This window comes from Aythya ferina (assembly GCF_964211825.1).
Source record: "Aythya ferina genome assembly, chromosome: 8".
Classification (NCBI taxonomy): Eukaryota; Metazoa; Chordata; class Aves; order Anseriformes; family Anatidae; genus Aythya; species Aythya ferina.
In genome coordinates this window covers 7,033,737-7,059,794 of record NC_140304.1, presented here as the reverse complement: position 1 = coordinate 7,059,794, position 26,058 = coordinate 7,033,737, and the positions used below count along the sequence as shown (strand labels likewise).

The 26,058-nt window shown below is 39.6% G+C and overlaps 1 protein-coding gene across 2 annotated transcripts; it reads left to right on the top strand.

Moving 5' to 3' along the window:
• The first annotated feature begins 1,219 nt into the window (after positions 1–1,219).
• Positions 1,220–25,660, top strand: SLC25A24 (solute carrier family 25 member 24). Of its 2 annotated transcripts, XM_084527444.1 has the most exons (11): positions 1,220–1,487; positions 11,669–11,795; positions 12,286–12,373; positions 12,836–12,947; positions 15,518–15,676; positions 16,014–16,166; positions 17,130–17,237; positions 19,042–19,209; positions 20,361–20,511; positions 21,181–21,373; positions 25,206–25,660. In XM_084527444.1, the coding sequence occupies exons 1-10, from the start codon at positions 1,305–1,307 to the stop codon at positions 21,357–21,359; spliced, it is 1,428 nt and encodes a 475-aa protein (XP_084383570.1). In that variant the 5' UTR covers positions 1,220–1,304; the 3' UTR covers positions 21,360–21,373; positions 25,206–25,660. The 2 variants fall into 2 exon arrangements, with proteins under 2 accessions (XP_084383570.1, XP_084383569.1); XM_084527443.1 differs by lacking the exon at positions 25,206–25,660 and having other exon boundaries at positions 21,181–23,732.
• The last annotated feature ends 398 nt before the right edge of the window (positions 25,661–26,058 follow it).

The window sequence follows — 26,058 nt, the reverse complement described above, 5'->3', positions numbered from 1 at the left end:
AACATGGGCTGTTTCAGCTGGTACAAGAGATGTGTTTTCTGTGGGCCTAGATGGAGGCCTCTGTCCTACCAGCACCTACACAGATGTTAGAGAAGATATTATGATCCTGGCAGTGGGGTATGGTGGGGGGATGAGGCACCAGGCACAAAATGAAACAAAAGCTTATACTGGGTTAAAGGGAGAAGTGTCTTTCCCACGAGGACAGTGAGGTGGTAGGGTAGGCTGCCTGAGATTGTGCAGTCTCAGTCCGTAGAGGCTTTTAAGACTGGTTCAAGTCCTCAGCAACCTGGGCCACCTACATGGCTGAGCTTGCTTTGAGCAGGAGGCCGGAGTAGGTACCCCCTGAAGTCTCTTCCCGCCTAATTTTGTTGATTCAATAAACCTATAATGCAATCATAGCCTTTAAAAATGCAAGGTTACTTATTCAATAGTGTCTAACCCGGGAAGTAGTCTGTGGTCAGACAGTATTCCAGGTTAGCTCTATTGATTACTTTCTGAGCAAGGCTGATGCCTTCACTAAGGCTGAACCACTCTCCCCTGCCATATGCTGCCTGCCTACTGTGCCACGAGGATGAGACTGGGTTCGGGTGCTTTGTTGTTCCCTGCAGCTCTCTGTGTGGGCAATGGGCTGTCAGACGAACAGCCTTCTTGCTGACAATTTTCCATCCACTTGTTCTCATATCCACTGTGCCCTTGAGGTAGCTCCTTTTGCATTCTGACGTTCGTGCTGCTGATTTATGTATGGAGCAACAGCTTCCTCCTCTAGACTTTGTTCCAGAGGGCTGAACGAGCCCAGCTCTGTCAAAAGCTTGTGTTGGGTCTCTGGATTATCCTACTGACTGTTCATCTGGCTCCGGTGCTGACCTGACTTTAGCTGTGTCGGGGACTGCGATGACCCCCAGTACCCGAATTAGATCTGAGAGTCTCTTGTGCAATATCGTTGGGATTTCCACGCTGGGGTGGGAACTACTTAACTTGACACAACCCCGAAAGCGCACATCGCCTCAACCAAATCGCAGCAGCGCGATGGAGCACGGCCAAACCCCTCTGTAAGGAAAAAACACCTTCCCTGCTGGTAAGAAACCCACAGGCACGTCTTGAGAGCAGCCACCCCCCTCCTCCGGGGCCAGCCGGGGGGGGAGCGGCCATTTCGTGGCGCCTCCCGCTGCGGGCGTGGCGCTGCTGCCCGGCCCGGCCCGGCCCGGCCCGGCCCGGCCCTTTCTCCCCTCCCTTTTTCCCTTCCCTTTCTCCCCTCCTCTCCCCGGGCGCGGCCCCAGGCGTTGTCCGTGTCCCCGCTGCCCACCATGCTCCAGCTCCTGCTCCGGGCGCTGCCCGCCGCCGCCTGCGATGGGGGCCGTGAGGGCGAGTCGCGCTACGCCAGCCTCTTCAAGAAGCTGGACCTCAACGAGGACGGCCGGGTGGACATCGCCGAGCTGCAGACCGGCCTCCGCGCCATGGGCATCCCGCTGGGCAAGGAGGCGGAGGAGGTAGGAGCCGGCGGGGCTCGGCCTGCTGCTGCCGCCGTGTTTGTGCTCCGGAACGGCTCGGGGGGGGCTCACGGCGGCTGGGGGTCGCACAGGCAGTAGTGTGGCCATCAGCCCCCGCACAGCCCCTGGGCTGTGGGTTCTGCGCGGATCCGCCTGGACTGTTACGTTTCCTTGTCCCCTTTTACCAGTGATGCCTCCTGAGTCACTACAACTGGAGTCACCGAGTGTCCAAGTGCTGGCACAGCAAATCTGGCCCGTACCTGGGGGAGAAACTCGTGTGTCCTAGTTGTTATCGTGGATGCCTCAGGATCAGAACATGAAGTCGCTTAATGCACGGTTCTCTGGGTGTATTTGTGCAATAAGGCAAATTGGCAGCTTTTAGGTTCAGCGTTTATTTCTTTAAAAGGTATTGCTTATGGAAGCTGGGGAGGTTGTTTTCAGTGGGCTCCATTAATTTTAGAAGTCGTAACACTCTGGGCAGTAAGTTGAGAGCTGGCACACTGAGGTGTCGGTTCGCTTGCAAAGAAAGTAGGTTGTATCTGTAGCCACATAAGACCTGCAGATTGGGCTCATTAACAACGTTTGTGCTTAGCCATGTGCTGTTTGCTTTTGTACATGTTCAGAGGGCACGGGCGTAACGTCCAGGTTTTATGGAGGAATTTGCATTTTGCCTACACTTAGGAAAATCAGACATAGCTGCAGGTAGGCCAAACAGGTACAGCGGAGGTCTGTGCTGGAGCTGTTGCTGTAACAGTGCTGTTCTTCATTTCAATATGATGACTGATCAGATGGCATTGTACTGCCATGCCTGCATTAGGCCCTGTGTAGCTTTGGCAAGAGGGTCAGAAAGGTCAGCCTAAATTTTGGCTGCAGTATTCAGGTGTGGTGGGTAAGCCGTTCAATTTCAGTGACCTGATGCTAATCCTGGAATGAGGCCTCTTCTTTCTTCATTACTTGGTCTCTATTTGACCTCTTTATATTTAACTCAGTCTCATATATTTAAGCAAAAGTATCCAACACGTCTCCAAAGTTGAATGATAGTATTGTGAGAATGTAAATGAGAGTCCTAAGCGTGCATTCACTTCAGTATTGCTTCTGGTCAAAAGCATCTTAGTGAGTGTATATCTTGCATTCGCAGACTTTGGTCTGTAAAGCAGGGACAGTCTGCGCTGCTTCCCGTGAGAGCTGTCATGTTACTGGTTGTAGGCTTCACTCAGGCATTGCGGATGCATTGTTGGGAACCTGTTGTGCCAGTTTGACTCTAACAGTGCTTTTTTAACCTAGAGTGAACAGAGGAATAGGTGCCCAGTTTTCTGACAATTAATGGGGGTGGTCCTCCAACATAATTTACTGAAAGCCCTGAGACATGGTGTATATCTTAACTTTGGAACAACTTGTAATTGAAATCTCAAGTTATTTTCTCTTATATTCAGCGTGATATTTTCCATTCAAAGTGCAGATCTAAGTATTCGCCAAAGCTTCCATTGGTGCAGGATAAACTGGAAGTGAAACCATGAAATCAATCGAGATAAGCTACACTCCCGTGGATGTAGTGGGGAGCCAAGCTGGCTGTTCTAGTTGCCTGAGAAACTCAGAGTAAACAAAGTAAGCTGTGAGTCACGCTACATGTCTGAGATGGGTGGAAGAATTAGTGCCGCGCACTGCAGCGTTTATGTTCACCATTGTAAACTTAACGATGCACATGATTTTCACTTGAAATGACTTGTTAGAATGAGACCCTCAGTAAGACTTGCCTCCAGTTTCTTTCCTGCCTTTATGTAGCTAATCTGCTTCCTGTGCTCTTCCTTGGGGCTTGAAGCTGCCTTCTACAACTTTTTCCACTTCAAGCTCTAAACTGATGTATAATTCAGTAAAATACTTTTTTACTACTTGGTAAAAAGGCATTTTATTAATAAAATTATGCATGCAATTGTACTCCTTGTGTTTGCAGAGGCAGAATTAGTCTTATAATTGCTAACTAATGAGTAAGGAAATAAAACCTGTAAATATACAATATGGCTGCACATTCAGCACTACTGATTCAGTAGTTTTATGGGTGTGGGCAGACCTTTGGATGTGCTGAAGAAGAGTAGACTTCAGTTCCTCGTGGCTGAGTCAGGGTTTCAGGCCTTGCACTCTCCTGTTCCCAGATGCAGGTGGGGGGTCAGGTTTCCAGAAACGCTCCTGCGTGTAGTGAGATAGACGTGCTGGGCAGTGTTGGTCACTGCTGGTGGGCAGCGCTGCTCACCCTGGGTAACTGTCAGTAGGCTACCAGGTGGGTGTGAGGTGTTTTCACTGCCAAGTCACTTTGGTCATCTTCAGTCATCACCTTCACAGTGCTATAAATCAGTGTTTGTGCTACTAATATTGCTTTCCTCTCTTCTCTTGAAACAGTACGTAATCCCTTACTGGAAGGAACATGCGTGCATTTAGAAGCTAGCAAGCTGCTATCCGTTTGAGTAATAGACACAAGAGTGTGCTCTTTTCCTCTGACCTTACATCCATTTTCTTGATGGCTTTATTAATGCTTAATGTGTGACGAGACACTCTTCTAGGCAAAGTAGTATTGTAGACATCAAATAGATGTGGTAGGTGTTGGAAGTAGGTCTCGTGGTTCTTCTTGAGGGAAGAATCGTTCTTTTTCTCCATAGAAAGGCTTCATTGCACAAAGTGGCACAAGCTTCTGACTCTGTTCTGCTTGACCTGCCTCCTGTAAGCGTGTGACAGAAAAGTAAGCTGCTGAAAAGTCTAAAGTGTGTACTTCTTAGGGGCTGCCAGGATGACTCCTGTTTTATATTTGAGTATGTTACTTGCTAGGAATGGGTAGCTTTGCTGAGCTTTACAAAAGATTCCTGACTTCGTATATTAGCACCTACAAAGAGGGAGTTGATCATGGTGACAGTACCAAAGGGCTCTCTACAAGCCCCGACAGCAGCTATTGTACAGTCAGTTCTGATTAGCAGAGTTGTCTGGTAGAGATACAAAATAGATGCTGGGATCGGATCTCAAATGATCTCATCCCGTGTCTTCAAAATGCAGTGAGTCTCTTAGATGTGAGTACCATACATGGTGTGAGTGGTTATACTATTTTTATTCCCACTTTCCTTCTGTTGCAATCAATCCTTACAGTAAACCTGCAGGAGGCAAATTCCGTCTTTCACGCTTCAGTTTGTGGTAGAAACAGCCAAGCGTCCACATTCAGGTACTATTTATACATTGAGTCCCGGAGCTAAGAGCAGCAAGATGTTACTGAAATGAATAAGTACATTCTGGAAACAATATGATGTTCTTATTTAGACTGACTGTCAGATTTAGACATAAGTCTTGTCATTCCTGGCTACAGTAAGGCTTTAAATGAAAATAAAACAGTGTGATGAGATAACTCACATGAAGGTACAGCGTGATGTAATGGAAACAAGGCACAAGGAGACTCAATTCTCAGCCATCGGAATACGATCTGCTTGGAGTAGTCAACTGTGTTTATGAGAATTGTAGGCCAGCTATGTTAAAAATACTCGGAACACTTGAAGTGTGTTGCCGCATTTAAAATAAAGGGAACTAAGAATTTTGTCAAGCAGACCAGATTCCTGTGCTGTATCACAGTGCTGCGCTGTGGTGTGAGAGAGACCACAGGTGAGAGCAGAACCAGGCGTGAACGCTGAGCTTTCCTCTGGCCTCCTAAGCTTGGTAGTGCTTCAGACAGCTGTTGTTAGCCCAGCAGCATATCCCTTTACAGATATTTGTTGAGTAACTGAGCTAAACATAGCCGTTAATATTTCTCCACTGTTTTATTATGCTATTTGCGCTCTTCTTACTTTTGGTAACTTCCCTTACATGGCAAAATTAGGAGGCTAGTAGAGCAAATTAAATGAAGCCTCTTGTTATTTTGCACTTTGGTTAGGAATGTATAAAAACAGCACCAGCTGCTTTAGCAGCTTCTACACAATACCTACACTTAGAAATCATTGCCTTACGTGACATGAAGATTCACAGTCTGTAGAAGCAGAAATCTTTTGCACTTCCGTGTCTCTCAGTGCCATTTTTTGTGAAATGAAACTTTGTTCTTAATTGTATGCCAAAAACTAATACTGTAGGTTTAGAGTAGGTAGACACCTTCTGCTTTTACAAAAAACAGATGCCCTGTGTTCATTGAGAACTGGCACTACTTAGTTACTTTAAACCTTGCTTTTCAGGTCATAATAGGTGTTAGAAATGTCTCATTATAGGGACCTAATAGTGAAATACCACAGACATCTTCAGTAACATATCTGAGTCCAGCTGTAAGCAAACATTTAAGTTGTTATTTGATTTCAACATGCACTACTTCAGAAGCTTTTAACTGATGCATGCTGTAGTACCAAGTCTCAATATGAAATAGCAAGATAAGTTTAAGTTAATTTTCATAACACTTTAAGCATACAAGGATGGAGAAAAAATTGTTTTTCTAATACTAACTTGATAGTTGTTTGTTTTTGTTTTTGTTTCCTTCCTGAACAGGGTACAGTGAATGATTCATTCTTGTTGTGCAAGACACAAGAATGCTAGGTACCAAATATACATGTACGAACCCCTCTGCCCACCCTGGAAGATCTCTTAACCACATGTTGAAATGCTTTGCTAAATCACTGTCTTGGGACAGCAGTGTGTCCCAGGAGAAAATGCAAGGTACGCTGGTAAATCTTCTAAGGCGTGTGCAAGGTAGGGATGCCTGTGCAGTAGAATAGTCTCATTTGTCAGAACAGTTTGTCTACCAAGTACGTTCAGAGTTTGAAAAAAAAGAAGTGTAACTTGCAAGGAATGCTGAATGAAGCTACAAGGGAGGATAGTTTGCATCTCCCATTTATGCCATTTCAGATTCTTGGAATCTAATTCATAGTTGTGAGTTGAGAGTTTATCCAGGTCCTGTGGGAGCAGCTTCTGCAATGCGTGCTGGAGAGCATACGCACAGCTCACATCTCTTCCTTTTTAGGCTCATTTTATAGAGATGGTTACCTGAGGTGAACCAGTGGGAAGGCTGTGGCTAGCCCTTCTGTCTTGCAAAGAAAAGAGGTGCTCAGGGCAAAGAAGAGGAAGGGGAAGCTGCTCTAGCTGACGGGACCACTACATCTCAGTGCAAAAGTCTGCTGTATGGGGTGGGAGGTGGTGTCAGGGTCTGGCAGGTCACCTGCTTGTTTAAATGCTGGTAGTGTCCTGTGGGAAGGAAGGGAACAAATGGGAACGGAGCATTTCAGTAACCTGGGGGCTCTTCGGAGGTAGTTCGGACTGCTGTATTGCTCAACACAGTATTGTGTAGGTGTTTTTAAACTTACCAGCAGTCTCCTTTGTGTGTTATTTGGGCTCTTTGGTTGGGGTGATGTGTGGGCACATCCTGGGACTTTCACTTTGTTTTGCATTTATCCCTCAACCGATGCAGAATGACTGATTTAAACAGTCTTTGCTACTGAGTTTTGGGTTATCCTTGTGTCCTGAACTTCTGCAGTCCTGGCATGTATAGGTAGGGAAAGAGCACCATCAAGTTTCAGGATTGTAGGATACGTGTTCAGTAAACAGAGCTGCGTGTGTTTGAGCTACGGCTGAATTTGGCTTGCAGTAGGAGTTGGATAAATTGATCACAAATCGGTAATGGTAGAATGCAGAGTTATATGAATGACTGCCACTAATTGTTTTGGCTCCAAAAGGGGGAAAGAATAGGAAGAGAAAGAAGAAGGGAATGGCAAGGTTGCCGTTGAGATAATCTGCGTAAGATGAATATCAAGTTTTGAAAGAAAATGTGAACTTTCTGAATGTTCAAAGACATGCTGTCCTTACCTTGGTGCTGGTGCGTTTTGTGTGTGACTTTATTAACTGTGCCCTTTGGAGCTCTATTATTAGATCACAGAACAATGAACTGCTAATTGCACCAATTATGAGTCTTTAACTGCTGTTTGTTTTTATTGTGTCTTGTAGGTAGATAGCTTGATAGGAAGCCAGAAATGCCCAGTAACTTCTTGATGGATCACTTCCTGTTAAGTACTCTTTACGTTGTCTTAATTAGCTGAAATAACAAGCTAAAGAATAACTGATTGGCAATCAGTTGTACTGAGTAGCCCCACCTTCCACGGACAATTGAATTTTGAAACCAGAAGAATGCGAAGGCTTATCCAGAATACAGGAATAATTGCGACACATAACATCAACATTCAACTGTGAATTAAGAAGAAAAGGGTACCTAAAAGCACTAAGACTTACATTATCTTGTGTTCTCTTTCTTTACACTATAGCTATGAATGTGTTAAAGTTCATAACTTTGGCACAGAGTAATTTAATAACACATTGGGATGCTTATGTGTGTTCAGTATCTTTAGGTGTATCTAAAGCTTGTCCATAACTTTCCTGATTTTTGTCGACAGACCTGCTGGCTTAGGTTTATACAGCCAGAGGACTTCCAGAGGAGTAGAAATTAAGTACTGAAGTGTGCTGTATGTAATACAGAAATTGTAAAATAAATTTCTTCTGTGTTCTGGCTTTTCAAATTGGTGTTGCACTGCTGTGCAAGACTTCAAAAGCAGCTGCATTAACTGACTACAGAGCAGAAAACAAAAGTAACAGAACTGCTTTTAAAAGGCAGCAACGTCATGACCAAATAGGCCAGCACGAGTATTCTAGTCTGTACGTGTGAGGGCCCTAAGTGTTAACAGGAGGGAACCTAAATCATCGTCTTAGTTCTGTAATTCTTAGTGGTCACTGTTTCATTGTACGGTGGGTTATATTTATTGCCTCAGGGTTAAAGTTTTCGCATGAGAAAATAAATGGCACACCTTGAAAAAATAAACCATTTCCTTTTGGGGCTGGGTCTGCCTAAAGGTGAAGCGATTCCAGGGGGAGCCTGTAAGAACAAACGGCAGGGTTTAGGAGCCAGGCACGCTCAGCATGGTTTCCCAGGGCTCCAGTGCACGGGCTGGCAGCTGGGCTGGTTCCTGCTCGATTGTTGGAAACGCACCCACGTTACAAGGCATCCAGTTCCCCGACAGAGAAGTTGGTGAACCAGGAAGCGGCACGATGACAGGTGGCTGTGACGGTAAATCCTGGGACCTGGCACTGTATGAAATGCAGAGCAGCAGAGTCTGGTTCCTCGCTGAACTTCAGTGAGGGTGACCAGACGCTGGAGCAGGCTGCCTGGGGGGGGGAGGCTGTGCAATCTCCACCCTTGGAGGTGTTCAGGAGTCGGATGGACCTGGTCCTGCGCCCCCTGATCTCGTTGGACTGAATTTTTCCATGATGCTGTGGACGGGCAGCTTGCATCTGGGCGGTGGTGTCAGGCTGCCCGCAGAACCCAGTGTCTGCCCCCTGCCTGTGCCCACGCAGCCTCCCGAGTGGAAGGCAAGCTCTCTGAGCATGCCTGTTCGTTCCACAAATTGGCTCATTAGGGGTTTTAATCTGAAGCTTTAAAACCCACGTAAATAGTGCATTTTTTTTAGACTGTAAGAAGCTTTTGTTTGTATGAACTTTATGTTCGTAGTGTGAGGAAATAGGCACGTGCCTGCTGAGGTACAGCACGCATTTTGTTCCCTGTTCCTTTGTTCAGCTGCACTGAGGGTGGTTGACGCTGGCCTGAGGTGTGGAAAATAACTAAAACCAAAAGTAGGGAACAGAGAGTGAGCTTGTGCTCATCCTTTTCTAGTTGTTGCAGTGTAAAACCTGCTTATTTGGCAGATAAAATGGAAGGTGCCCCTCTTCACACACACTGATCGCCAGCTCTCTAAGCCTCCTAGGAATTTCTGTTTTCTTTGGCTTACATCATCCCTAGCAGTGGAGGTTTTGCAATTGGAATTTAGCTGAGATTTTGTCATTTCTCTGAGCCAGAACAACACTTCCCCTGCTTTATATTTTTGTGTGCTTTAGATAGCAGCAGGGAATGGCAGCAGTTCGTGTTGGGTAGAACCAGCTCTGTGTGTGTGACTGCCACGGACACTGCCCGTTCTCTGCTGCTTGTGAGAGCCTAGCAAGGCACCAGCGTCCTGTGGTGCCTTTTTTAATGGATTTATTTTTTAAATGGTTAATCTGTTAGCTTTTTTGTTTAATTTCTTACTGGAAGGACGTAGTCAGGAATGCATGTACTTGAGTACACATAAACTATTTTTTGGTAAGGCAAGGCATGAGATAAAACTGAATTGATGAGTGTATTTGTGTTGACAAGTTATTGGTAGAACTGGCAAGCTGGACTTGAGAACATATTAAGATCAGTACTGCAGAAATATGTTCCTAGGCTGAAATCAGACACTTATCTGAATATGCAGTATCTTGCATCTATTTTACTGTGCATAACTTGCTGTATTATGGGAGGTAAATAATTTGCCCTATATTTCACTATGGTGTACCACATAATCCTCTGCTTTTTTAATTGGGAATTATTATTATTATTATTTTTAAGATTAAATGTTAAAGTTCTCTTTTTAGTAGAGGAGTAGGAAAAAAAATGATGCAATATAAATGTATTTAGATGTTTTCAAAAGTCCCCAGACACCTACAACATGTACACCAGTGTTTTTAGCTTCCTTTATGTTGCATTTTTGTAGGCTAGGTCTTTTTGGACTTGGTTCTTTTAAGGACTTATGCTGATTATAGTGGAGTAAACAAAATTATGTAAAAACATATTGCAAATTAGAACAGCAATGCAAATCTTACTTTATTCAGAAACTACAGCTGTGCAAGGCAGTTCGAAGAACAGAAGGTATTTTGAAGACTTCTTAATATATGCTGTAAGCATACTCTGAAGTGCTCAGGAACTTGCTGCTACTCAGTGGAGAAATTCTGCTCTCAGGTTTGTCTCCTACCTACCTCGTACAGCTCTGGTACGGTGTGCTGGCCCCTTAGGATTTCACAGACTCAGCAACAACACAGGAACTCGTGCCCATGTGATGAGGTGTGGCATAACTTCCCTTAAATCTTCTGTTTTAGAGCAGGGGTTTTGTGGTGGCCGTGCCTCCTGTTTCCTTGTGTCCTGCTGGATGTGAGAGAGGATGGGAGGTGCCTGTTGCAGCAGTGCTGCTTGGCCTTTCCTCTCCTGACCCCGGCTGCCGGCTCTGCAGGGCTTTCTTTTTTTTTTTTTTATTTTATTTTTTTTTTCTTGGAGTATCTGTTGCTGTGGCTTAAAGCCCCTGCTAGTAAATCCTGTGGAGCTTATTAGCCTCGGCTTCGCTGTTCCTGGGGCTTTACCTCTGAAGACCTACTTCAGTGGTTACAGACTGATGCTCTGCGGGGTTTCTGTAATTTCCCTTTTTTCCTAAAGTATGTTTTCACGCAGGAAGATGATAGACCTTTCAGGTGCTTTGTTAATGAAGGGAAAGTGTATGCCCAGGCAGCCGTGCCACACCCCTTGTCTGTATTTCAGGCCTGTTTCCTGCTGTGCTGGCAATCCTTTATCATACTTAACTCATAGGTAATTTTATACGTAGGGGTTTCTGATCCGCAGGCCTGTCACTAGCAAATGCATGCATAAGTGGAAAAAAACTATTTGTATTTGCTACAGGTTCGTTGTAGTGTGTTCGTATGGTGTGTGGTGTTTTATGTGTGGTGTGTGTGTGTTTTGTTCTGTTTGTTTGTTTTCTGTCAGGCCTTAGGCTTGCCTTCCCAAATGCTTAGGGGTGGAAGTGCTAGTCAGGTAAGACCGTAGTACAAAAAGTACTACACTTAAGGTCAACACTTCAATATTTAATTGCTATTTATACCGTTATCTTTATAATTAGAACACAGGACACAACTGAAGAGGATAGTTAAAACTACTTAATTTGACTGGAATATTGTCGACCCTGTGTACAGCTAGAAAGTCAGAGGTCTAAAATTGTTCTTTTTAGTGATTTTGTCACGTACACTAAGCCCTCCTCCACAAATAACTTGGTCCCTTCAGGTATAACTTTCCAGTGGTAGCAAGAAACCTTAAAATCTTTGAATTGAAAAGTTTCAGAAATAATAAATAATGCTTTCTTAAAGCTATCTTTGCTGCTGACAGTCTTCTGTCTTCATGAAACTACTGGGAGTGTGTTTAATGCTGGAAACAAAACATTGTTCTGAGGTATATGCTTAGGTATTTTCCTGATTTGACTCTCAAAATGACCAATATGATACTTTGTAAGCCAGAATTTTCTTTATTTTGTGAGTTTCTATAGCCTGGAAAATCAAAATGTTAAATTTTCTCTCAACAGAAAATCTTTAAGGCTGGAGATACTAACCAGGATGGGCAGCTAGATTTTGAAGAATTTATGCAGTATCTTAAAGATCATGAAAAGAAAATGAAACTGGCGTTTAAGAGCCTGGACAAAAACAATGATGGTATGCCTTTATTTTATGTGTTGAAACATTGTTTGAAGAAACTATGTATTAAAAATGATTTTAATTTATATTATTTGTCTAAACTGGAGACCACAAATTGTGTTTGAAACCTCTACTTCATTCCTTTAATAAGAATGTAGTTATTGTGTACTATAGGTAGCAATAATAATTATAGTCATTTTTATTATCTTCCAGGTTGGTTGATCTGTGGATCTTTGCTTTCCAGATAGGAATGTCCTTGTATTTTATCCATGTATCTATTAAACTATTAGCTATTAACTTACTGGGTGTTTGCATCTCATTTAGCTGTATGATTTTAATTTACTTAACTTTGCTCGGTCCTGATAGTGTATAATAAAGATGTATCATCTCTGTTTAAAATTTAAATCATTTTTGCTCTTGTGTAGGTGCTATGATTTAATTCAATGAGCTGCAAGCGTATGAAGTTCAAAGTTCTAAATGTGTATTATTTTTCTTTTAATGTTTCAAGGAAAAATTGAAGCATCAGAAGTTGTCCAGTCCCTCAAGATACTGGGTATAAACATTTCAGAAAAACAGGCGGAAAAGATCCTGCAAAGGTCAGGAATTGTCATTTCTTAAAATATTTTTGAGCTTCTTTGTATTCTTCATAAGAACATTTTCTAATTCACAGAACATAATAATTGAATGGGATTATAACTTGGAAAGATTGTTGGAAACTTCAGTGGCACCTCTACAGTAATTCTTGCATATTCCATCTATTCTTGGGTTATATGAAGTCTGACCACTGTTTTAGCATCTGGTTATAGGAGGGGAATGTTTATGCCTCAGTTTTGTGCAAATGTTGTGGATAGAATCAAGTGTTCTATATTTTTAAATGGGAAAATGTTAGATACGCTTGTCTAAGAAACACATGATATTGAAAGACCATGGCAGATCTATCCTTTAAGTCTCCATGTCCAGTCTACAGACGGTATCACTGTGATGGCCAGTATTTAAAAACAAACACACACTCAACGCTGCTGCCGTTGCCTTACCTGTTTTGGTTCAATTTCTTTTAGTATTGATGCTGATGGGACAATGTCAGTAGACTGGAATGAGTGGAGAGATCACTTTATGTTTAACCCTGCTACAGACATTGAGGAAATAATTCGATATTGGAAACATTCCACTGTAAGTTGAACTTCTATTTTTAATTCAGTCTAGCTCTTAAATTAATTTCTGCTGCGATAAGTTGCAGTATTGAGTATAACAGCTTCACAGTTGTATTTCATAGATTTAAAAGATTGGTTTTCCTTTTTTCTTACTGACCTCTCGTTTACAAGCAGGATGGTGTCATTTGAGTTTCTTTAGAACAAGAACTCTTTCTTCATCTAAATTTTAATGCCACTGTTTCCTAGGAAGAAATCATCTTCTTCCTTTGAAGGTACTCCACAGAAAGATACTAACCACAGTATTAAATCTTTTTTTTTTTTTCATATTACAGTACATTTGTATGTTTCACCACATCAAAAGCACAGAACACATGTAGATTTCATTACCTTGAAATTGCAAGTGTCATTATCGGTGACTTTCTATGCTATATGTTCTCACATTTATTATGTTATGGAATTTGATTGAAGAATGACAGGGTGTACAGCAACAAGCAGGTCATTATTTTAAGTTACTATTGAACAGAGCTCTTAATGCCTTAGTCACTGACTTTTAAGAAGCAATAATACAGTAAATAAGCCAATAATAATCGAGGTTGCTTAGTATCGTTCCTGTAAATGGAAGGATAAACCACATAGTTATGGAATAATTCATAATGTTAGGTAAAGACAGATTTGAGTATAGTGACACCATTTATATCTTGAGGGATCAGTCAGCGTTTCTGTAGTAAAATTCAGTTTGAGACATGAAAGTTTTGAGCAGTTCACATTGTACAAACTCATTTCAGAGATGCTTGACAAAAGGGAGTCAGCTCCCTGTTTGCTGAGGGAAAACCCTTGGAGCACTGCTGTGAAATAAGGTAGTCCTGCTCCCAGCTTGTTTAGTGAAACATACTTTTGCTGTAATAATATGTTTTCTACCACTATTAAATGTTTTTGTGACATGGAATAGCCTCTGTTATCCCCAAGGAAAATGTTTAGGCGTCTCTTCTGACTGCGACACTGGAAGATCACTTGACCCAGTTATCACAGCAAGCAAAATCCAGCCATACAGTAGCACAGCTGGTGCTTCAGATAAGAGCAGATGTGAGACCTCACATGTCTGGCTGTCATTCACAGTTGTTTTTTTTTTTAATTGTAAAATTGCTGTCACTCTTCTTAGCAGACAGCTGCGTTGGCATAGAAGTATTATGATAGCTGTGGTGTTCTGTTACAAATCCCCCCTAAATTTAGCTTTAACTTTTGATTTTCTTAGTCCTAAATGCAACTTTAATATGAAGACTAAGTAGATGTAAGGTTTAAACTCTGGTAGGTATGTGTAATATCTGTAAGAACCCTGAATCTATATTTTAAGAGTTCTGATTGTTCTTTTGATGACTTAATTTGTGGTTGAGTAACTGAAGGCACCTTGCTTGGAAACAGCGTCAGAAAGATGAAGGGATTTTCTCATTAATCTATTTTATATTCAATATCCAGACAAGTTAGGTCTTTCCTTCTTTGTACAGTGGATAAATGCATAAACTGCATACTGCAGTTCTTAAATCTCAAGTGAGCAAGACAGAATAGTCTATTTAACAGATAGTGAACTCAGCATAAATAAGGTGTAGTGTCCGAAATCAACATTAGCCATAGTTTAAAACAAAAAGTTTTTGTCAGTTAACATGCTTGCTGGTCAGTACTTGTTATCAGTTATTAAAACATTCTTGTTTCTTTATAGGCTTAATTTATGCATAATACTGGCTTTGCATCATCTAAGGTGCAATTTTTCTCTTTTGTCATGATTATAAGTTACATGGAGAGCAAAGATTGCTTTTAAGAGATACATAAAATTACCACAGGCTTTAGCAATAAAGCTGTCCAAGGCATAAGACTGTGGAATGTTCTTCTCTGATCAAGTTGAATAGTCATGCACACATGCACCTGGTAATGACATGTCAAACTTTTATAGCTGAGTAAAAGTCATTAATATGTATTTCAGAATAATTGATAATGAGAGGCAACTTAATAAAGCAGTCAAATTCATCATTTTGTAAGGTAATACACAACAGCTGCTGGGAATTTAATATTCTGATATATCAGCTATAAAAATGTTACTTTAAAATGTCAGGGTGAGGGGAAAATTCCCACATATTTATTCATAAATTACCGTGAGAGTGAAATCTCTTGTTAGCATCCTTAAGAGATTACCAAACTAATCCTAGAAGACTGTCCTGCGAAAGGTTAGAATCACCACGTAGGCATTAGTGCTCGCTGAAGAGATTTACAGATCATGACAGGATGTCTTTGTTTGGGATATACTCAGGACGGAAATTTGTCATAATTTTTAATGACGATGGTGCAGTCTTTGAAATGGTGGGTCCGTGGTGTTATTGCTCAGTAGAAGTATTTAAGAATGCTGTTAATTGAATAACAATAGCAATCCATAGCAAGTTGATTTTAGAATGTAAATTACGTTTTATCTATTTTGTACTGGCATTTTTATTTATGTATTCTCAGGTTCTAGGCCAATTTGGAATTAGAACTGTTGATAAAGTTGAGATGGTAGAATAAGATGTTCTTTTTTTTGCATCTGTTTGCTTTGGATTCTAATAGGTGCTGGATATTGGAGATAGTCTGACTGTTCCAGATGAGTTCACAGAGGAAGAGAAAAAGACTGGGCAGTGGTGGAAGCAGCTATTAGCAGGAGGAGTGGCTGGTGCTGTCTCTCGAACAGGTACAGCACCATTAGATCGCCTTAAAGTGATGATGCAGGTAGGTGCAATATTTAAGTTCTCATTCGTCTCCATTGTATCATTTCAGTTTTTAGAGTAGATAGAGAAAGATGGTGGCCAAATACAATATCTGAATTCTGGAGGTCTAGCTGTGTTTCCACAGTTTCAGTACTTTGTGTCCATAAGACTGTTTTTGCACAGTGATATTGGCAAAAATACAAGCAAAGTATTATACTGCTTGTGCAATTAATATAATATTTTCAATAGTGAATATGGTTTTGCTAGTTCATTTAAGCAATGGTAGGCTACTTAGATGATGAGTTTTACAGCCTAATTAGAGCACTGTTCCTTACTGTGATTTTTTTTTTTTTTTTTAGGTTCATGGTTCAAAGTCAAACAAAATGAATATAGCCAGTGGTTTTAAGCAAATGTTGAAAGAAGGTGGTGTCCGATCCCTCTGGAGGGGAAATGGTGTGAATGTTGTGAAAATAGCTCCTGAAACAGCTATTAAGTTCTGGGCTTATGAACAGGTAAGATGCTAAATCAGGAATGAAAATAATGGTATAAAAAATACTGTATCGTTCTCACTGTTTGTCATTTGCACTACTGTATTGTACGGGAAGGAGTTTTTATGGGTGGGGATTTTACCATTGCAATTTAGACTGACTTTCTGATTTCAAATAGTCTACTTTTTCTGTTAATAGAATACTTAGTTTGCATATTTTGCTATTATATTATAAGCTGTATAAATAAATTGTCATTAATTTTTAACTGTCCTCCCATTTTTATAGCTTTATATATAGTGAAAACGACCAAAACCCCGACGCATTATACTAACTGAACTCATACAGGATCCCGTTTAAGTCAAATATCTTGGTTCTGTATAAGATGCCCTTGTCCTGGATTTCAGAGTTATATTTACCTCTGAATCAGCTTTACACATCATGTTAAGGCCTAATCTTCCTTTGGAAAATGAGCTCCAGTTCTGGTGTAGCTAACCGATCTTTGTTTTTCATCTACTTGCCTCAAATAATACTCAAGTAACATATTGTACTTTTTTGTACAATTATAAAATCAAACCAACAAAAAGTCAAGTAAATTTTGGGGTATCACACAACTGAATGGCCGAATTCCATAGGGAAACTTTGAGCACACTGTTAATCTTGCTGAGCCTTTTGGGAGCTGACGATGGTGCATTCTTGAATGATGGCATCTGTCTTGAATGAAACAATATGCAAAGCTCTCTGGGAGCCTCTGAACAATAAACATAATGTAAAGGATCCTTGCATGTTAGTGTTTTTGTTAATCCCTGATAACAGAGTTGGAGCAAGCATAATGCAAAGTTTGCTGGTTTAGTAAATACAACTATTAATACACACACAGTGCAGTTTGAAAAGACATTTTGTACTGTACTCTTACCTCTTGAGGTAACTCTTGCATCTGCTGAAAAGCATGCAAAGATGATACTTATTTTATGTACTATATCTTTACAGTATAAGAAGATACTCACTAAGGATGATGGAAATCTAGGCACTGTTGAAAGATTCGTATCTGGTTCTTTGGCTGGGGCAACAGCACAAACTTCTATTTATCCCATGGAGGTTAGTAACAGGAAATCTGCTTCCATTGGAGACGGCCAAATGTCTGGTTCAGCATTTTCACTCTTCAAAGTATTGGAATTCCTATATCCTAACTTATTTTTACGTTGTACTTCCTTTCAGAATTTCAGTGCTAGACACTAAAGAATATGCTGTGTTGTAATTGATACCTCTAATTTTTCTGTATGTGTGGATGTCTTTTTTTAATTAAATTTACTTCTTAATATATACGGGGAATTCAGGTGATGGTGTCATTTACCTCTGTATGTGAGCCTGAACCTTGGGTTATTGTATTTTGTGTGATTGTACCTTCTGATACTTGCTATTCGGGTGTGTCTCTCTATAGAGCAAAGTTTAAATGTATCTTTGCAATCTTGTCCAGGAAAAGAAATCCTGTAATGCATTTAAGATTAAGTACACGTTAAAGGCAGTTTCTGAATTCGGCCTAAATCTTTCCTACTATATATGTAACCAAGGAATGATCTTCCCTGTAACAGATAGGAAGTTGTTGCATTGTGATTTGGGAGCTGGGTCAGATCAGGAGATCAGTTGGGAAGGAGAATAAAACAGCTACAGCTGAGGCATGATGGATTAAATGGTCTTTCCTCTGTAGGACATATTTGTATGTAGTACTATGTATGTTGCAATTTAATTAGCATTAAAATATGAACTGCCGTAGGGTAGCAATTTCACATCCTGCTTTTTTCATTAGAAGTACAAAGTATTTCCTTATTTTCTTGTTCCTTAGAACATATATTTTTGTGCAAATAACTCGAATGTATGTTGGGGCTGGCATTAAACCAATATCGACATCAAAATTTTGAATTAATTTAAAATGTAACCTAAATACTTTTCCATAAGGAAGGGTGTCAGTTATAATATAACCTACCTGTTTTTATTGCTGGCAGTGATAATTTTATTATTATTTTTTTTTTAACCCTATCCTTGTCATTAGAACTGCTGAGTCACAGGTAGCCTGAGTACAGAGATGGCTACATTATAGGATTAACTGAAATGTTAGGTTGAACATCAGGAATAGGCTGGTCAATAGAGAAGTGATCTGTTCTACAAGGTAATATTCCCATCTACTGTCCTAGAAATGCTTTTTAGGGTGCTTCTAAGCAAAAGAAAAAAAAAGCCTCAGGAAACTCCTGAGGAAGCTGCAGTCTTAAGAGGTTTTAAAGTAGGCCAAATTCTTGCTCATAAATTCTATATGTGGTTTCTTTTAGATACTGTTTTTCATTTATTTGTCCTAAGATGCTGTATAAACACATTTTATTATTAACCTGACGTTGGGTTTCATTAGTGAAAAGCAATCTTTATATCCCTTAAGTACTTCTCACAGGGTCATGCCTTTTGAAAAACTTTCTTAATGTGCTCTGCTGTTTGCAGATCAGAAGTAAGACCTGCTAGTATGTGAATGCTCTCACTTTTTCTTCAGCTAATGCTTATGTTAAATATTGTCTACACTGATGCCTTCAAATTGATTAAAATCTGCTTGTTTTAATCAGGAAGATAAAGGTAAAATGAAACGTTAAAAAACAAACAAACAAAAAACAAAACATGTTCCATCATATTTTCATTTTTTTGACTAAGTTGTAATGTAGTGTATGTTAGTGTGTGCTATTCTGCAGTAATGATAAAATCTGAAGAAACTGCTAGGCAGGCCTCAACAGCAGTCACAACAAAGGAGACCTGAAGTACCAAAATGCAAAGCAGTTCCAACAGATACATCGTGTTTTTCTGTATTTACAAACTACCATAATGAATAGGTATGTAATTAAGGCTACTGTTTTTTCCCTTTCAGGTTTTGAAGACCAGATTGGCTGTGGGTAAAACTGGGCAATATTCTGGGATGTTTGACTGTGCTAAGAAGATCTTGAAAAGAGAAGGTTTAAAGGCCTTCTACAAAGGCTATATTCCTAACATTTTGGGAATAATTCCTTATGCTGGCATTGACCTTGCTGTTTATGAGGTGAGTTTAATCACTGAATTATGTAGCTTTTACTAGTTAATTTATGTAAAGTGTGAATGTTCTTTAGTCAGATCTGTATTAGTCAGATTTGTGATAGGCTTGTAGTATTGCAGTTGCCATCAATTTGAGATAGAAAAATGAGGACTTCCATTGGATTTTACTTATAAGACTTTTCTTTTTTTACCCTTCCTGGAGGGAGTACAGATGGGTTCTTACATGCAAGTTCCATTTAGCATGCAGGGCTCCTTTCTTTCACTGGATCAATCAAGAAATCTGCTAAAAAGGAGGCGTTGCATAGACTTGGGCGATACAACTCCCTTGCGTAACTAAATGACCCAGTTGGATTGGAACGCACCCCTTATATAGCCAACCTGAGTCAGGTTTTTACCTGACTGATAGGAATACTATGTTACGTATTTTACAGCTTTGCACATTTTTTGCCATCTTCTCTGATTTGTAATTGGGTTATAGTAACTTGTATTATGTATACATCTGTTCCTGCCACCAGAATTCTTTGTAGCTGACGTGTAGTTGTCCTGAGGAGTTTGAAATACCATTTCCTTTAAAGATGAACTGACACATCTTACACCCATCATCACGAATTAAAATACTTTATCTACTTTAGGTGCTAGGAGTTGTTACTTAGCACATTTTGAAACTTATGTGCATAGACTAAATTTTTTCTAGTCTAGACAAATCTTGTTGAGATATTGCAGTAATACTAATCAGCAGAATTACTTGTGCGAATGTTTCAAAGCAGTATGGGAGTTCTGTCCTACAGTTTGCATCTGTACTTCTTCATGGAGTAACATACCCAGCTGTGTGAGCTTTTGGTACACCCTGTGGAGTGCTGGGTCGTTCCCACCCCCCTTTCCCAAAGTCTAAACTGGTCTAGACTGCTACTGCCTGTTGCTGTGGCTGGATATTTAAGGATTTATCTTCTAGGCCCTAGCTGTTGTAGTCTGGTTCAAGTCAATTCCTGTGTGTGGAGGTATTTACCTCTACACTTTACACTTGCCCTACAAGTGTATTTTTAGTGAGTTTGATGCTTTTCTGGTTTGCACCCATAACGAGTCTTATAAATAAACGTGTTTATTTACTTTCTGGAATGCAAGTATCTCATCTTACTATTTAATCTTATATCTTGACAGCTCTTAAAGACTACATGGCTAGAACACTATGCATCGAGCTCTGCTAACCCAGGTGTTTTTGTACTTCTGGGATGTGGCACTGTTTCCAGTACATGTGGGCAGCTAGCCAGTTACCCTCTCGCTCTTGTCAGAACACGCATGCAGGCTCAAGGTGAGTCCCATTGTACTGAAAATAATTTGTATGATCACATCAAAATGGTACCATTTGTGATGGCTGCAACAGGAATGTGGGAGTAAAAAAATAATAATGGAGGCAGGAAAAAAATACTTGAAAAAGCAAGGATTATCTGGAAAAGTCTTAACAGTAGGTATTTGTCCCTGTTGCCCATCACTGTTCTTTAGCATACTGGATTCAAATGTAACGTTACAGACACTGGTGTTCTGTGTGTTGGGAGACCCACATTCCATGCAAGATGTAGAGCTCCTGCCATAGCCTCAGAATTCTATCATAAAAGTTAGAAGAGGGTTTCCTAAGCTTTAGTGGCAAAATGAAGAGTACTTTGATCATGCTGTGAATGTTTACAGCAATGTTTGCTCTGGAGTACATTTCAGAAAGACAATTTCATAGTAAAGGTTCTTGCTTGATAAGTTTGTGCACAGACTAATAGTAGGAGCAAGAAGAGTATAGGAGGACAGTACATTTCAGTTGGATTTAGATGCATGGATCTCAAATGTCTGTGCATTAAAGAGAGATCTCACTGTGAGCATAGAAGTTCTAAACGATGACCCTAGAATTGATAGGCTCACTACCCAGGTGTTTAATACTTAAGAATTTTTAATATTACTAGAACTGTTGTATAACACTATCTTCTTGTTCTAGCCTCGGTGGAAGGAGCTCCACAGCTAAACATGGTTGGTCTCTTTCAAAGAATTATTGCTACAGAAGGAATCCAAGGACTTTATCGGGGCATAGCCCCTAATTTTATGAAAGTGCTTCCAGCTGTCAGCATCAGTTATGTTGTATATGAAAAAATGAAACAGAATTTGGGAATAGCATGAAATGAAGGAAAAAGGTGAGATGTTTCTAATGTTGTTGGAAACACCAGAACAAAAATGATTTCTCAAACCGTCTCCTCTTACAATTAGAGACAGACCTTTGTGGAGAGGTGCTGCAACTTCTGTTTTTGTCCGGAAGAGGGGAAAATCTTTCTTAATTTGTAATTCACTGTTTCTAAATAACATTTCTAAACCTATATTGCACTTTAATGTCACTGAATTGAGAAAAAAAATCAAGAACCTGTATCTTTAAATCAATAATATGTTTATATTTTCAGGAAATCATGCATATTTTACTTATGGGCTTTTTTTCTTGTATTTGTCTTCTCTAACTATGTATTTGGCTCAGATGAAACCAAAGGTAGGAGAACTTTGTATTGCCTCGATAATGAACAGATGAAAGTGACTTTCTGTTTTGTCATGCTGCCTATATTCAAGCAATTCACAGGCAACATTTTGCACTTCTAGAAGTAAGCACTTACTATTGTTATTTCTGAAGATTTAATCTAAGTTCTGAAAAACATGACCTTGAGATACAGAAAGGAACGGAGTAACACATTCAAGTGTAGCCCGCCACCTTTATCTTCAAGCTAACCTTTTTAATTAAAGTCTGAGAGCCTGAGAAATTGTTGTTCCACAGTATCAAGAATACCTCACTTGATTTGCATGGTATTTTTATAATACAATCAGTGATTTTCATATCTTGCTTAGTTGGACCTGATTTCCATTGCACTTGTAAATGCTGTTGTGACAAGCTTTGGGTTACAGTTGTATGTTTTTTTTTTAGGATCATAATATACAGAAACAGAAAAAGCTAATGAGTTACTGATTTATTTTTTTTTCTTCATACAAGTGCAAGTTACTATTTAAAAATAGGGTGAAGGATCCAGTATTAAGTTAATAATTAATTATTTATTAGCTGTATTAGAAGAAATAGACTAAATTAGTCAAGAACTCAGAGCTCATCATAACTGCCTTGAGGAGAGAAACACTTCTCACTTTGGATTCGCCATTTCTTCCCTTATTCTGAGGGTTACAGTCCACTGTGTGCTTGTAGCCAGTAAGGGATTACATTATTATGTAAAGGTTTTTCGGGATCACCATGTGAGGTAAATCTGCTTTCCTCCACAGTTATCTATGTACTGTGCATGCTGACTGTTTTTGTGAAATTTAGGTCATAAAATACTGAAATATTTTGTCCAAGTGACCAAATCGAACCGTGGATCTCAGGTGCCCATCAGATTCATGTTAATGAAACAACAGAAGCACACGCAGAGAACTTGGTAGTATTGGGAGACAGTTCCTCCTCAAAAGCCAAAGCAGCACTTCCTCAATGCAGAAAGTAGGATATTCCATGTATAAGCAATTCCCAAGTGACTTCCTTTTTTTGGAGATGGGGTGTGGGTTTGGGGCTGGTGATGTGACATTTCAGTTGCTTTTGGGCAACATTGAGATAGAGTAACAATTACTGCTCAACTCTCTTCTTACACTTTTTCTGCAGCTTGTGTGGTGTCTTAATCCCAAATTTACTAAGATCATCTTTATACTTGACCTTCTAAAAGCCACTTCTCTTAGACCACTTCCTGAAATCGGATTACTGCAGGAAGAACTTTCTTCCTATGCTAAATTCCTGTAAGGTCTTTGAGGATCTGTGTGTGTACACACACAACTAAACACCCATGAACAGCTGCTGCATATATAGTGTGTATATATACACACACACAAGAAATTAAGCACACAGGTAACTGCCCCCTTTAGGCCATATTCTTCAGACAACAGGTCAGATATAAATCTGTGCTTCCATGGTTGCAGTTTATATTCCATAAACCAATATGAAACTCCATAAGATTCATGCTATAAACGTTTTATCAGATTTTAGAAAATGGCAGCTTTAGCTGTGTCTTTTGGCCTTCAATTTAGGGAAGCCTTTGATATTGCACATTTAAAAAAAAAAAATCATTGTATGAAAATCATCATCCATGTACACAAAGCCTTTCTGATCTGAATGTTTCTTGGTCTTGCCAATATCTTTTGTATTTTTATGGGATTTGTGATATCAGTTTTGTTCCCAACCATTTTGTCTGACTGTGACCAATGAGCCAATGTATTGCATGTGTGATATGGAGATGACTTCAGAAGTGTGTATCTTCTAGACTTGATTCATTTTGTTTATAGTGTGCAAGTGCCATTGCGAATATTGAAAATTATGTTGGTGATGTTTTCAAACATGGAAAAATGGAGTCGTCTTCAAATTTCATTTTGCATTGTGTGCCTCTTTGATGACTGTGTTCAATTGTATATTCTTTGTCTCTTAAAAAATGAATGTTTACCTTTTTAGCTCAAACTACCAGTTTCTAATAAATGTTCATTTCCTTATTTGGTTCGAGTGTGCCGATCTTTCTCATGACCCAACAGATAGATGACATTTCTTTATTGCACTGCATGCATACTATTCACTGTCAAAGGTGATTCATCTAATGGTGTTATAGAGACTAGCCTATATTTTACTATTATGTAATGTATGAAAACCTGCTTTGAGATTAAGAAAAATATTCACAGTTAATAGTCATCCTCTTAAAACACTATTTCGTTGATGAATAGAAGATCAAATAATGATCAACATTGTCTTCTTGCTCTTTGGACAATCTAACACCACAACTGCCATCTGCATGACAGAACTCTTGATAATCTGTGTTTGTGTTCTTCATATTTATCTTCTTTGTTAATCTTTCTTCTTCAGTAAAAGGATCAATATAAAACATTTTCAAGGTAATTGTCTTAATTTACATGTGTAGCATATCTATCATACTAAAAGTGTGCTCAGTAGCTAGCTTTGACAACTCCATATGAGTTTTCCACAATGCTTTCCCATGTTAAAGATCACTGTAAACAAGCTAAGGGAGGTTATTCTTAACTTTGACTCCTGCAAATATTCTTCTTGTAACAAATCGGATTTAGAAGCTTCCTTTTGTGTAGTGGAAGAAATACATGCTGTGTGCTATTCTTGACTATGAAAAAATTGACATTTCTTTCTACTTGACGCAAGAATGATATTAATTGGAAACTATCTGCAGAGGCTGGGTTGTTGACAATCGCTCTCTTAGAGTGATGAGATGTTAAGATGTGCTCTCAAGATGTCTGAGTTAGATGGTTCTACCCATTCCCATTAAAAAAAAAAAAAAGAAAAATTCATCCTGCAGAATGTAGCATTGGTATTGAAAGTATTACTTTGAAATTAGCTTACTGGGCAACTGAATTCTATGGTCTTTTATCAATGACTGGTCCTGATATGATGCTTTTTGATGTACAGGAGCTGTTATATGTACAGTATTACATGATGTATGTTTATATGATGGTTTTTGAAATATCTCACATCTGCAATGCGTATATGTCTACATGCACAGATCTGCAACCATTATTTTTAACTGCTTGAAGTTACTTGCATCTTATGTTGAAAGAGCAGTGAGGCAGCGTGAACTCAATCAAACCACTGATAGCCTACCTGTCTAGGACAGCAAACTTCTCTCACTTTGAAAAAGATTTTGATCATCACTTTGAAGCTTGTTGTGTATTGGTCAAGGAAAAGAGAATGATGAGTGGGAATCTCAACCGTTTTTCAAATGTGTTCCTGTAGCTCTCTGTATTTGGCTAATTTATTTTGATAATTGCTGTTGAAGTAATGCATTTCCACAGTGCATTCTGAGTTCTTAAGTAAGTGGTGATAGATTTGTAGGCTGCTTTCTCTATAGTCTTAAAATGTTTAGTCTGAAACTTGTTGAACTCTACCATTCTGAAAAATCACATTGCTTTTGTATTTTACCATTTGTTATGTGTTTAATATATTTCAAGACAGATGTATGCAAAGATGGTCCATATAGATCACAGAAATACTGCTGTACGGCTTGGTACTACCCCTTCAGTCGAAGAAACAGGCATGAAGCGAATGTAAATCAGGTAGTGTCATTAATAAGTTAATAGCAGGTTCAGGTTCATAAACTTAAACGTGTGTGTTTTTTAAATGCTTCTTTGTGATATCTGAGTGGTCGTGGGATGGCTCTTAAGGCCTACATTAAAACAAGATACTCATTAAAATTGTATTTTGTGGAGAATATAATTTGTGAGAACTGTGGATATTGGACACTGGTTTTAGTGTATTGGCAGTCTGGCTTTGTAAATTATGTCTGGATTCGGAGGAGTTCTGGTATCTGAAAATATGTTGAAAACTATGTGGATAATATTTGTGCAGTTCAGAGTAAGCAACGTGTTCTGTCAACTAAGTAAATGCATGATTGTTGCACACTGAAGTTCTTAGGCTGAGTCTGCTTTGTCAGAGGGTTAACGATGGAATGAATCTCCTATGTGTAATGTATGTATATAAACCTATGTAGTGATTGCGTATACACACGTTTTTAGTTACGTATAAAGCCTTTTCTTTACACAAAGTTCATGCATTTTGTTTGTGCAATTGCTGGAACAGTTTCCAGAACAGCCTTTTAATTGAACACTTCTGAATTAGTGTAGCTGTTGCTGCAGACGTTTCTTGTGCAAGCTGAAGGTATGAGACCCAAGAGAAGTAGCCAGTAGGTTCTCTTACATGATGTCATTAGTAGAGGCAAAAACGTTAATTTGAGAAATTAAACCACCTGAATGGGTGGGTATACCTGTCACATTACACCAAGCTTTTTGCTAACATATTTGACCC